The 12,181-nt window shown below is 58.7% G+C and overlaps 1 protein-coding gene across 1 annotated transcript in view; it reads left to right on the plus strand.

The window, feature by feature from the left end:
• Positions 1-12,181, plus strand: part of ATP8B3 (ATPase, aminophospholipid transporter, class I, type 8B, member 3) — a 47,442-nt gene that overhangs the window by 10,993 nt on the left and 24,268 nt on the right. Inside the window, exons 10-19 of the mRNA XM_006897989.1 lie at positions 985-1,067; positions 1,862-2,020; positions 3,192-3,280; positions 5,109-5,299; positions 5,641-5,938; positions 7,745-7,849; positions 7,928-8,084; positions 10,172-10,360; positions 10,539-10,651; positions 11,700-11,864. Of these exons, the coding sequence (XP_006898051.1) occupies positions 985-1,067; positions 1,862-2,020; positions 3,192-3,280; positions 5,109-5,299; positions 5,641-5,938; positions 7,745-7,849; positions 7,928-8,084; positions 10,172-10,360; positions 10,539-10,651; positions 11,700-11,864 (1,549 nt within the window). The remainder of the gene's footprint in view (positions 1-984; positions 1,068-1,861; positions 2,021-3,191; positions 3,281-5,108; positions 5,300-5,640; positions 5,939-7,744; positions 7,850-7,927; positions 8,085-10,171; positions 10,361-10,538; positions 10,652-11,699; positions 11,865-12,181) is intronic.

Raw genomic sequence — 12,181 nt, forward strand, 5'->3', positions numbered from 1 at the left:
TGGGGTGAGATGATATCTCATAGTTGTTTTGATTTGCATCTCTCTTAGAGCTAGGGATTTTGAACATTTCTTCATGTGCTTGTTAGCCATCTGAATGTCTTCTTTAGTGAAAAGGTCAGTCCTGTTTTGTAACAGAGGCACAATGCAGTATTTGTCCTTTGTGACTGAGACATTTCACTCAGCATACTGTCCTTCAGGGTCACCCATTTTGAATAATTTTTCTTGATTTCCTTGTTTTTCAGTGCAGCATAGTATTACATTGTGTGAATATAATATCATAGCTTCTCTATCCATTCGTTTGTTGATAGACACATAGCTTGTTTCCCAGCTCTTTGCTATTGTAAACAAAGCCGCAAGAAAAACATGGGTGTGCAAATATCTGCTTGGGTGGCAGTTATGGTCTCTTTGGGGTATATCCTCAGTAGTGGAATTGCTGGGTCAAATGGTACTTCTATTTCCAACTTTTTGAGAAGGCGCCACACTGCCTTCCACAGTGACTACACCTAGACTGTCGTTTCTTAATGGAATCCTGGTGGAATAGTGAGTGATGTATGCAACCCGCAAGACCAGAGGTTCAAATCCACCAGCCACGCAGTGAGAGGAGGATGGGCAGTGTCCTCCCATAGAAGCCCACGGCCTGAGATGGCCTAGAGGGGCCACAGGGGCTCAGTCCCACCTCCACAACAGTGTGCTCTTCTGTTTCTGGAGGTTTTGGGGCACTAGTCTTATTAAATGTACATTCCCATCACGAAAAAGCTTGACCTGTCACCAGGAATGTCCACAGTTCAGAACAGGAGGCATTAGAAGTGGGGCTGCCACAGGCCAGCAGTTTGTGAAGAGGCAATGCCTGCCAGGTGCCACCTGCTAGGTGCTGCGCAGAACCGATGTGGGCGTGGGCTCCGCCCGAGTCTTCTCGGTGAGACGCCCCAGGGGCTCTGGAACGGTCACCGGGTCACCCCCATTTCTTCTGCTCCTCATCACCAGGGAGACCAACCTGAAGTTCAGGCAAGCCTTGTCCATCACCCACCATGAGCTGACCACTGTGAGGAGCATGTCCACCTTCCAAGGTGAGAGGTGCGGGGCAGGGCACCCCTTCCAGCCTCAGTGACCTCATCTGAAAAATGAGGATTTGGTGATGATCTGTTCCGGTGAAGATCGCAGCCAGACCACCACTGACCACTCAGCTTGGGCCCACAGGAGGTCCTGGACAGGGTGGGCACAAAATCAGTCCCATAAAAAAGACCAGTCACTGATCTGGAGACGGACAACAGGTAGGCCTGCAAAGTGACCGGTAACCCCCCCGTGAGCACCGCACCTCCCAGAACCAGCAGCCGCACGAGGACGGGCAGCGTTGCCCGAGCCGAACAGGACAGGGTGGGGACGGGGTGGGCAGAGACAGGGAAGCTAAGGAGGAGAAGGACGTGTGCCGTTAGGGGGCGATGACCGCAGAGCACGTGGGTGTCCGACAGGGAACAGGCGTCCCGCAGTGGTGAAGCTTTCTGGGGGGCATGGCTCGCTTGGTGGGGATAGGCTCACGGTGGTTCCCAAGGGGACTCTGCTCCGGCCAGGCATTCAGCTGGGTGGGGGTGTGAGGAGCCCACCTGGTTAGAGGAGACGTGAGTCTGGGAAAAGGCGTCCTGGTGGAGGGAACAGCATACTTGGAGTCCTGAGGCCGTGGCGCTAGCCTGGAGGATTGCACGGGGGGCCGCCCCAGGGTACTCTTGGAAGTATCAGCGGAGCTGGTGGGGTGGGGCGTCCATAGGTGGACAGGAGCTTGGTGCGAGAGGGGCGTCAGGGAGCCCGGGGAGGAGGCTGGAGGCCAGCCGTGCTTATGGTCTGATGGCTGCCTGGTCTCCTCCAGGGAAGGTGGTGTGTGAGAAGCCCAACAGCCGGATGCACACCTTTGTGGGGCGCCTGGAGTGGAAGGGTGAGAAGTACCCCCTCAACAGCGGCAACATCCTCCTGCGAGGCTTCAAGATTCGTAACACGCACACCTGCTACGGGCTGGTCATCTACGCCGGTACTGCCCATCGGGCCCCAGGCACTGCCCCGCGGGCCCCAGGCGCTGCCCCTCACGCCCCAGGCGCTGCCCCTCGCGCCCCAGGCACAGGTTGCTGTGTGGGAAGGTGGGAGGACCCCAGGCTGCTGGCGAGAAGCTTCAAAGACCAGCCCTGGCAACATGAGGTTTCTGATTTGGCTTCTCTGGGCTCCAAGCTCTGAAAATGTTGCCCCAGCACCCGTGGTTTGGCTGGAAAAAGTGGGTAAATAGCAGGATGGGCAGGTGTGTGGGTGGATGGACGAAGAGTGGATGTGTGGTTAAGTGTAAGAGTAAAGCTAATAGATGGACAGATTGATGGAAGATGGAGGTGAAGTTCATGAGTGGGCTGCATGGTGGGTGGGTGGGTAAACGGGCTGGATGGTGGGTGGATGGGTGAATGTGTAGACAGGTGGGTGGCTCGATGGGGTCAGTGGATGAAGGATTAGCAGGTGGAGAGATGAACGGATGGATATGTGAGTGGATGAGTGGAAGGATGGACACGGGTGGGTGGATGGAGGATAAGTGGGTGGAAAGACAGATGGACGGGTGGATGGGGATGAATGGATGGAAAGCAGAGTGGATAAGTGAATGGATAGAATGACGGGTGGGTGGATGGATGGAGGATGGGCAGATGGGTATGCCTGGTGGTGGATGGAGAATTGATGGCTGGCTGGACAGACGGTGGACAGGTGGGTGGACGGAGAATGAGTGGGTGGGATGATGGAGGGGGGGGTGGATGAGTAGATAGATGGATAGTTGGAAGGAAGAAGTTGCATGGGTGGAAGCATATATGATGGACAGGAGGAAGGTTGTGTCAGTAGAAAGGCTGGACCGATAGGTCACTGGGCAGAGGACAAGGCGGGGAGGGGTGGTGGGCAGACATGTGCAAGGTTGGGTGGACGGTGCTCTGAATGTGAAGAGCTCGGGGTCTGTCTTGTGACCGAGGGACAGAAGGCCCTCTGGTCCACGCCCTGGGCCCAGTGCAGGCGGCTAGTGCACGTCCCCCGGGACTTTCCAGGCATTTAGACAGGGCAACAAAGAAGACAGGCCAGGTTCCCGGAGTGCCCGGTGCCCACGAGGCCACCACGTCCCATGCCCCCCTGCCACCTGGCCCTGCAAGGGGTTTTTTCTTTTTAATTTTTTTCCTGTGCAGGTTTTGACACGAAGATCATGAAGAACTGTGGCAAGATCCAAATGAAAAGGACAAAGCTGGACCACCTGATGAACAAGCTGGTGATCCTGGTGAGCCCCAGGCGCGGGCGCGAGGACCCGACCACCGTCTGCCCTGAGCGGGCACCCACCAAACCCAGCGCCACCCTGCCCCTCCTTGACACAATCGCAGCCCTGATCCTGAGGTCCAGAGACGCTAAAAAAAAAAAATTCTGACTACCGCCACCCCTCCCTCCGCCACCGCCACCCCTCTGCCAGCTCCCTCTGCCAGTGGAGGTTTGGAGGTCACTGTGATGCTGAGAGCAGCCCCAGTGCCCGTGTTTGCCAGGAGAGACTAGGAAGAGAGGCCTGGCTATCAACATCTAAAATCCAGCCAGCAAAATCCCTGAGCATCCCAGCAGGTCAGCCGACAGTGACCCCTGCAGGACTGGGCCACTCTGTTCTGTGACCCTGAGGCTTGCCCAGCCTGGGGTCCACTTGACAAACGTTTGTCTGGGAGCCCTCTTTTAAAATATTGTGGTTGTAGTAGGGAGCTATGGTGGCCTAGTAACAAGAAGGCATGCAGTTCAAGGCCACCAGCTGCTCTGTGGGAGAAGGATGGGCAGTTAACACCTGCCTCTGAAAACCCACCAGAGGGTCCGCTGTGGGTCAGTTCCAATGGTACACAACAACAACAACAACAACAACAGCAGCAGTTGTCAGGTGCTGCTGGGCCAGCCCCCCGGAGCCTTGCCCTGTGCTGGCCTCACTGTCTCCACGTGCTCAAGCCTCTCGTTACAGTCACTGAGCCGTCCAACAGTTTTTTCAAAAAAGTACCATCTTTTAAGAGAGCTCTGGTGGCCTAGTGGCAAGAAGCTGCAACTACAATCCCAGAGGTGCACGGTTCAAATCCACCAGATGCTCTGCCGGGGAAGGAGGGACAATCTCCTCCTGTACCAGTCAGATCTGATTTGACGGTACACTCACACAAAAATAATAAAATAAAATAAATAAAATAAAATACAAATTTTTTAAAAAGTACCATCTTTTAAGGGAGCTCTGGTGGCCTAGAGGCACAAAGCTGCGCTGCAATCCCGAAGGCATGTGGTTCAAATCCACCAGCTGCTCCACTGGGGAAGGAGGGGCAATGTCTTCCTGTGCCTGTTGGATCCGATTCCACGGTACACAGCAAGAAAAACCAAACGCCACTATCGGGTTTTTTTGGTGTGTTTTTCTTAATATTTTTAATTATTTTTTTATTAATTTTAATGAACATTTACAGAGATTTTGGATTTCCATTCATTCATTGTTGCACCCCACTATCTTTTTTATTTGTTGTTGCACATTTTCTCCCCCCCCACAGTGCACCCCTTGTTCCAGATTGTTGCCGTACATATAATGCCTGATCATATATTCCTTTCAGCCAGTTCCCCTCCTCCGTTCTGTCGCAGTGTTCGTTATCTATCCACCCGTTCCCTGTTCCCCCCCAACCCCAACCCCCGTCTGTCCTACTCTTTAACAGCGGTGTTACGCAGTATTTGTCCTTTTGTGACTGAGATATTTCACTCAGCATACTGCCTTCCCGGCTCCCCCATGTTGTGTGAAGTTTTACAAATTCATTGCTTTTCAGAGCTGCATACTGTCCCATGGTGCACTGCACTGTAACTCTTCTATCCATCTGTTTGTAGATGGGCAGTCCCTCATTTTTAAATTCTTGACATTATCTAAGTAGATTTATAAGCCACCAAGCCCGGCAGAGACCCTGGAAGTTCTGCTCTTGGGGCTCCAGGCTTCTCTTCCCCACATTTTTTGGGGGGAGGCATGGACTGTTGAGGGGGCCTCCCATCTTCTCGAGCGCCCACCTCCCATTCCTGGGGTGTCTGTGTGGCCCTGCCACCTCACCTGCCACTTCTCCCCGCAGATCTTCCTCTTCCTGGTGCTGGCCGCCTTGGCCTTGACCGTAGGCTTCAGGTACAAGATGGAAGAATTCGTAAGCAAACACCACTACCTGTGGGGCAGCTACCAGAGTGTAACATCCTGTGACAGCGTCCTCAACTTCCTGGGCTTCCTGATCCTCCTCAGTGTTATGTTACCCATGGCCATGTTTATCATGTGAGGACCCGGCCGGGGGGCGGGGAGGGCCCGGCCACTGAGACCCCTGGAGCGCGGTCCTCTGACACGTTCGGGGCCGCCAGGCAGCAGCGTTCACGCCCAGCAGAGAACGCTGACCCCAGCAGGCTGCCCACCCACAGGCCATGGGACCCCGTGGATAAAGGCCTGGGGTCTCATTCCAGGGCCTGGGAGCCTCAGGGAGCCGGCTTCTCCCCTGATGCAGCTGGGGCTGCCGTGAGGTTGAGGGTTTGGGGTTTTTGTTTGTTTGGTGTTTGGGCCGGCCTGGGAGGCAGTGGGAAGGGGCCTGCGGGCCCAGCTTTATCTGGTTTCCTGCCTCGCAGAGCCGAGTTCATCTACCTCGGGAACAGCGTCTTCATCAACTGGGACAAGGAGATGTACTACGAGCCGACGGACATGCCGGCCAAGGCCCGCAGCACCAGCCTCAATGACCACCTGGGCCAGGTGGAGTTCGTCTTCTCAGACAAGACGGGCACGCTCACTCAGAACATCATGGCCTTCAAGAAATGCTGCATCGACGGCTACATCTACGGTGGGCCGCCCTGCCCCACGCGCCCCCAGCCCGCCTCCCAGCCCAGCACCCCACGTCACCGAGCACAGGCGCCCACAGCAGCCCCCAGAGTGCAGGGCAGCGCCTGACCGTGCACCACGTCTGTCTGCAAGGTGTGCACGTGCACATCTGCCTTCAGGAAGGCAAAGTTCGTCTCTGAGGACGACACACAGGGCGCAGTTTTGTGCATCCAGGGCGTTAACTAACTCGTAACATGGTCCCACGGTAACAGTAGCAGCTGGGTTCCAGCCAAGGTGGCATCGCCGTAAACCACCGCAGGCCCCTGGAACTGGCACTACAGGAAGCTTGACGGCCGCTCTGTAAGTCACACGTCCTGGCAGGTGGACTGCTGAGGACCTCGCCCTGGGGCGTGATGGTTAAGCCCTCGGCTTCCAACCAAAATGTGAGTGGTTGAAAGTTATCCAGCAGCCAGTCAGGGGAGAACCCTCGGGGCCTGCTCGCTTAAAGCCTGTCCGGCGCCAGTGTCTTCCCTGAATGCCCTGGGAGAGTCAGCTATGACAGCCCTGGCCGGCGGTCCCACCGCAGCCCTGCCCAGCTCTGCGTAGGCCCCACCCAGCCTCCCGGGCTTCATCCATAGGGGTTTCCCAGGGAGCGATAGGCCGCCTGCTTCCCCGTCTGTGTCTGGACGCTGCCCTGGAAGCTGCCCCGTTGTTACCTGGATTTCCAGTGATTCTGCTCCCAGCTTCGCAGTACATACACAGAACCCCAGGGCGGGGTCCTGCCCGCACGTGTCCCCCCTCAGAACATACAGAGCCCCAGGGCGGGGTCCTGCCCGCACGTGTCCCCCCTCAGAACATACACATCGAGAGACCAGGGAGGGGTCCTGCCCTGATCCACGAGGCATAGGCTCTGAGACACCCACAGCTCGCTCTCTGGGAGTACAGCTGCGGGGAAGGTCAGAACTAGCGACATTTTGATGAGGAACCTGTCAAAAACCCATTAACAAGGGAGCTCTGGCGGCCTAGTGGCAAGAAGCTACGCTGCAATCCGAAGGCATGTGGTTCGAATCCACCAGATGCCCTGCTGGAGAAGGAGGGGCAATGTCCTCCTGTGCCAGTTGGATCCAATTAGATGGTACACAACAAGAAAAAAAAAACAAACAACCACAACACCAAACCAATAGCAACAAAACCCATTTACACCCTCCGGGAAATGTGATTCACCACTGCTGGCCCTGTGCTGACCACTTGGACTCTGTTTGGACCACGCCGGTCTGCGGTGTGGCTCGGAGGCAGCCGTGGCACGCTCCAAGGGCATCGTGTCTTTGTGGGTCTTCCTTACTCATTGGCCAGCGCTCAGATGCATGGACAGCAGTGGAAAAGACCATGGCTTGGCTCAGGTGCACCTTAGTCCCTAAGCTGACATCCTGCTCGTTTGCATTGTGCAGGGACCCTGGGCAGCAGGTCTCCCTCGGGCCACACACCCTTCGGTGGATGACCAGGTTCAGGTCTATGGTTGATAGGGTCACTGTGGGTCACACTGCACAGCACCTAACAACAACGTCGACACACCTGGTCCCTCGGCTGCTGCTCCGGCTGTTAATTGTGGTTCAGGCCAAATGGTGCCCCTGGGGCGTCCGTCTCTTGTCCACCTGTCATGCTGTATGTCCGTCAGGCAGCAAGGATTTGTGTTTTCTTGACGTTGAGGCTTTGATCTTCGTAAGTGCTCACGTCGCGTGCACTGTCGGAGGCAGTGAAGGTGGCCTTCAGGTGGCCTGTGGGCAGTTCCGCTCTGTCACTGGTGCCGCGGAGCCACGTTCTCGAAGGGCCCCTTGAGGGGGGTCACCTCACAGTGAGAGTCTCCCCTGGGGACGCGGCCCCATCTTGCTCCCTCGGTGCATTGGGCCCTCCGCTCAGGAGGGGTTGGGGGCGGGGCTGCAGGACAGCGAGGGGCCGGGAGAGCTCAGCCTGACTCTATCCCCCCCACCCCCAGGTTCTGAGGACAAGGACACAGACTCAGAGGTGAGCCCTGGCCTGCTGCCCCGAGGGGTTGGGGTGGTGGGACCCTAACAGAGCTGGCCTGTCCCCTCCGCTCCCTAGGACAACCCTTACCAGTGGAACAAGTATGCCGACAGGAAGCTCCTGTTCCACAACGCAGCGCTGCTGGCCACCGTCAGGGCCGACGAGAGTCCGGCAATGCGGGAGTTCTGGCGTCTGCTGGCCCTGTGTCACACGGTGATGGTGCAGGAGCAGGACAGTGAGTGTCCGACTCACGGGGACGGGCCGGTGTCCTCCCCAAGTCACAGGGCGATGCTGGTGGACGTGTCCTCTCTCGGGTCACACGGTGATGGTGGTGGACAGTCCCGGTATCCTCTCCTGAGTCACACAGCGATGGTGCAAGAGCAGGACAGTGAGTGTCCCTGTCACAGTGGACAGCCTGGTGTCCTCTGAGTCAGGGTGATGGTGGTGGACGTGTCCTCCCTCGGGTTGTACGGCAATGGTGGTGGACAGTCCCAATGTCCTCCCCTGAGTAAGACTGTGATGGCCCAGGACAGAGTGTCCCCATTGTAGGCCAGTGACCCCTGGCAGTCCAGTCTGCCTCAGGCCTGGGAGCTTCTCAGGGCTCTCACTGGCAGGTCGTTGGTTGGGATCCTTTCAGGGATGCCTCAGAAGAAAGGCCTGGCAGTCTGCTTCCCAGCAGTCAATCCCTGACTCTGTGGACCCTGTGGAGCACAGGTGTGACCTGGCACAGGTGTGGACTCTCTGGAGCACAGGTGTGACCTGGCACAGGTGTGGACCCTGCGGAGCACAGGTGTGGACCCTGTGGGGCACAGGTGTGACCTGGCACAGGTGTGGACCCTGTGGAGCTCAGGTGTGACCTGGCACAGGTGTAGACTCTGTGGAGCACAGGTGTGACCTGGCACAGGTGTGGACCCTGCGGGACACAGGTGTGGCCTGGTACAGTATGATCTGGCATAGATGTAACCCGGCACAGGTGTGGACCCTGTAGAACAAGTGTGACCTGCCACGGTGTGAACCTTGTGGAGCAGAGGTGTAGACCCCATGGAGCACAGGTGTGACCTGGCACAGGTGTAGACTCTGTGGAGCACAGGTGTGGACCTTGTGGAGCACAGGTGTGACCTGGTACAAATGTGACCTGGCACAGGTGTGGACTCTGTGGAGCACAGATGAGGACCCCCGTGGGGCACAGGTGTGACCTGGCACAAATGTGACCTGGCGCAGGTGTGGACCCTGCGGAGCACAGGTGTGGACACTGTGGAGCACAGGTGTGACCTGGCACAGGTGTGGACTCTCTGGAGCACAGGTGTGACCTGGCACAGATGTGGACCCTGCGGAGCACAGGTGTGGACCCTGTGGAGCACAGGTGTGGCCTGGCACAGTGTGATCTGGCATAGATGTAACCCAGCACAGGTGTGGACCCTGTAGAACAGGTGTGACCTGCCACGTTGTGAACCTTGTGGAGCAGAGGTGTAGACCCCGTGGAGCACAGGTGTGACCTGGTACAGGTGTGGACCCTGTGGAGCATGGGTGTGGCCTGGAGCACAGGTGTGGACTTCGTGGAGCGCAGGTGTGCAGAGATTCCCTCACCGGCCACCACACTCACCTTCAGAGCTGCTGCGGGCCTTGTCTGAGCCCCCGCTGCTGGTCATCAGCAGGGGTGTGGGTGTAGGCTCTGTCCCTGTGCAGAGCGGGGGTCAGTCTCTGAGCAGGAGGTGGGGAGGGCCGGTCCCTGAGAGGTTTATCACCAGGTGGTGGGGCAGGTGGTGCTGGCGGCTCAGGCATCTGCTGACGCGGCGGCCGAGCGACCTGGGGCTGCTGGGCTTCTCCTTGTAGAAGCTGTAGGTGACTGCGGGAGGGGGACCCCTAACCGGGCTCTGGGAGAGGCTCCCTCCTTGTCAGTGGCTCCATGGTGCCCCAGCACCCCCAGGTCCCCCCTTCTCTTTATGAAACACTACCCTTGTCTGCTGTGAGGGAGAGAGCCCTGACTCCCCCATCACGTTCACGGACGGGAGGCAGAGTTCTCCCGTCACAATTGTGGGGGCCCCGTCCAATCCACAGCAGGGTGCACGCACCCCCTTTACAGCGCTGCTAGGGCACCTCTGGGGCACAGTGTCCGTGGGACACCAGCTAACACGAAGACCAGCAGTTTGAACCCACTAGGAGAGAGTGGGGTGGCCTCCCCGTGGGCTTTACAGCCGCAGGAGCCCCGTGAGTGGCCAGCTTGGGGTTTGGGCCTAGGCTACGTGTCCGGGCAGGGGTGCCCTCAGGGTGGGGGCAGCCAGGCTGGCCACCATGCTCTGTGGTCCCCTCCTCACGCTCCAGACCAGCTCCTGTACCAGGCAGCATCGCCAGATGAGGAGGCGCTGGTCACAGCCGCCCGGAACTTCGGTTACGTGTTCCTGTCACGCACGCAGGACACCATCACACTGATGGAGCTGGGGCAGACTCGCGTCTACCAGGTGCTGGCCATGATGGACTTCAACAGCGTCCGGAAGCGCATGTCAGTGCTGGGTGAGCCCTGGGGCTGCGGGGAGCCCATGGGGTGGAGGGAGTGGTGCATACACAGGGAGGAGGGAGGGGTGCAGGGGGAGGAAGAAGAGGGGTTGAGGGAAGGAGGCAGTGGGGTGTCCGCAGGGAAGAGGGAGCAGAAAGCCCTCGGCCAGCCGGGCGTCTCCTGTCCCCTCCACAGTGCGAAACCCCGAGGGCTCCATCATCCTGTACACCAAGGGTGCAGACACGGTCATCTTTGAGCGGCTGTCCAAGAGAGACTTGACTGAGAAGGCCACAGAGGGGGCCCTGGCCGTGAGTCCCCTGGGGTCTGTGGCCAAGGGGAGAGACGTGGGCAGGCATGGGTGACAGTGGTGCAGTGGCTGGGGGGGGGTTGTGTACTGTGCACAGGCACCTCCCTTGTCCTCCATCCCGCCTGCCTGGGCACCACTGTGGAGCCACGTCGGACCCTTGACAGCCCACGGCCCCCCACCGGGTTTCTGAGGCCACAGATCCTGAAGAGGGTCTGGTGGATTCGAACTGCCCACCTTTTGGTTAGCATATAGGGCCGCTTGTCGTAACCCACTTCAGCACCCAGCTGTCCCAGATCTGGTTAAGCTCTCAGCTCTGCAGGATACAGGCCTCATGGTCTGTTCTTAAATGTGCCGGCTGAGAACTTCCCACAAGGCAGACCACCGTCCGATATCGCTGTGAGCTGGCATCAACTCCAGGGCGCCCAGCGGGGCCTCCCTAACACCTCCCTGGCCTGGCTTCGACCCTAGGACACCCAGTGGGGCCTCCCTAGTACTCCCCCATCTGGCATCACCCCTAGGGCACCCAATGGGGCCTCCCTAATACCCACCCTTGGCCTGGCATTGACTCCAGGGTGCCCTGAACACCCGCAGCCCCAAAGCTTTCCTGTATGTGGCTGAAGCCTCAGCCCACTTCTCCAGGGCTCTGCCCCCTCAGGGGAGCCAGGCCTGGGGTTGTCTGTAGGGTCAGGACAAAGGGGGAGACCACGACTGGAGGGCCACTTTCCTGAGGTCACAGAAATACACAGTGGGTCAGGGGCTCCTTCTTGTCCTCCAGCCCGCCTCTCAGTCCTGAGGCAGGTGGAGAGAGAGATGACCTGGGGTTGAGCGAGGGGGTGCCTTCAGGGCCCCAGACCGCATGGCCTGCTGCTCTGGACGGTAGTGTCCCGCTCAGGCACAGGCCTGGAGTTCCAGCCTAGGGCGCCTGAAGCCTTCTGGCTGCAGGGAGGACAGAGCTGGGGGCAGGTGGGAGTCGGGCTAGAGGCAGGAGCCAGGAAGGATCTGAACTGGGCATTGGGGCTGGAAGGTGAGGCTTCCCACACCTGGCCCAGGCCTTTGCTGAGGAGACCCTGCGGACGCTCTGTCTGGCCTACAAGGAGGTGGATGAGGGAGAGTACAAGGAATGGAGCCAGCGGCACATGGACGCCAGCCTCCTGCTGCACAGCCGGGCCCAGGCCCTGCACCAGGTGTACGAGGAGATGGAGCTCGACCTCCAGGTGGGTGTGTGATGGGCGCAGGTGAGCCCTGCACCAGGGGTGTGATGAGATGGGAGGTTTGGGAGCCCTGAGCAGGATCTGCAGCCTTGCAGGCCAGCAGGGTGCCTGTTCACACTCCCTCAGCTCTCCTCACACCCCACCCCATCTCTGCTCACACCCTCCCTCCCCAACCTGCTACCCGCTCCACTCACACCAGCCCCTAGCTCCGCTCATACAGCACCCCTCTGCTCACACTGGCCCCCCTCCGCTCACACCGGCTCCCAGCTCCGCTCACACCGGCCCCCAGCTCCGCTCACACCGGCCCCCCTCCGCTCACA

Source organism: Elephantulus edwardii, unplaced genomic scaffold (assembly GCF_000299155.1).
Source record: "Elephantulus edwardii isolate Elephantulus edwardi_28Jun2011 unplaced genomic scaffold, EleEdw1.0 scaffold00217, whole genome shotgun sequence".
NCBI lineage: Eukaryota > Metazoa > Chordata > Mammalia > Macroscelidea > Macroscelididae > Elephantulus > Elephantulus edwardii.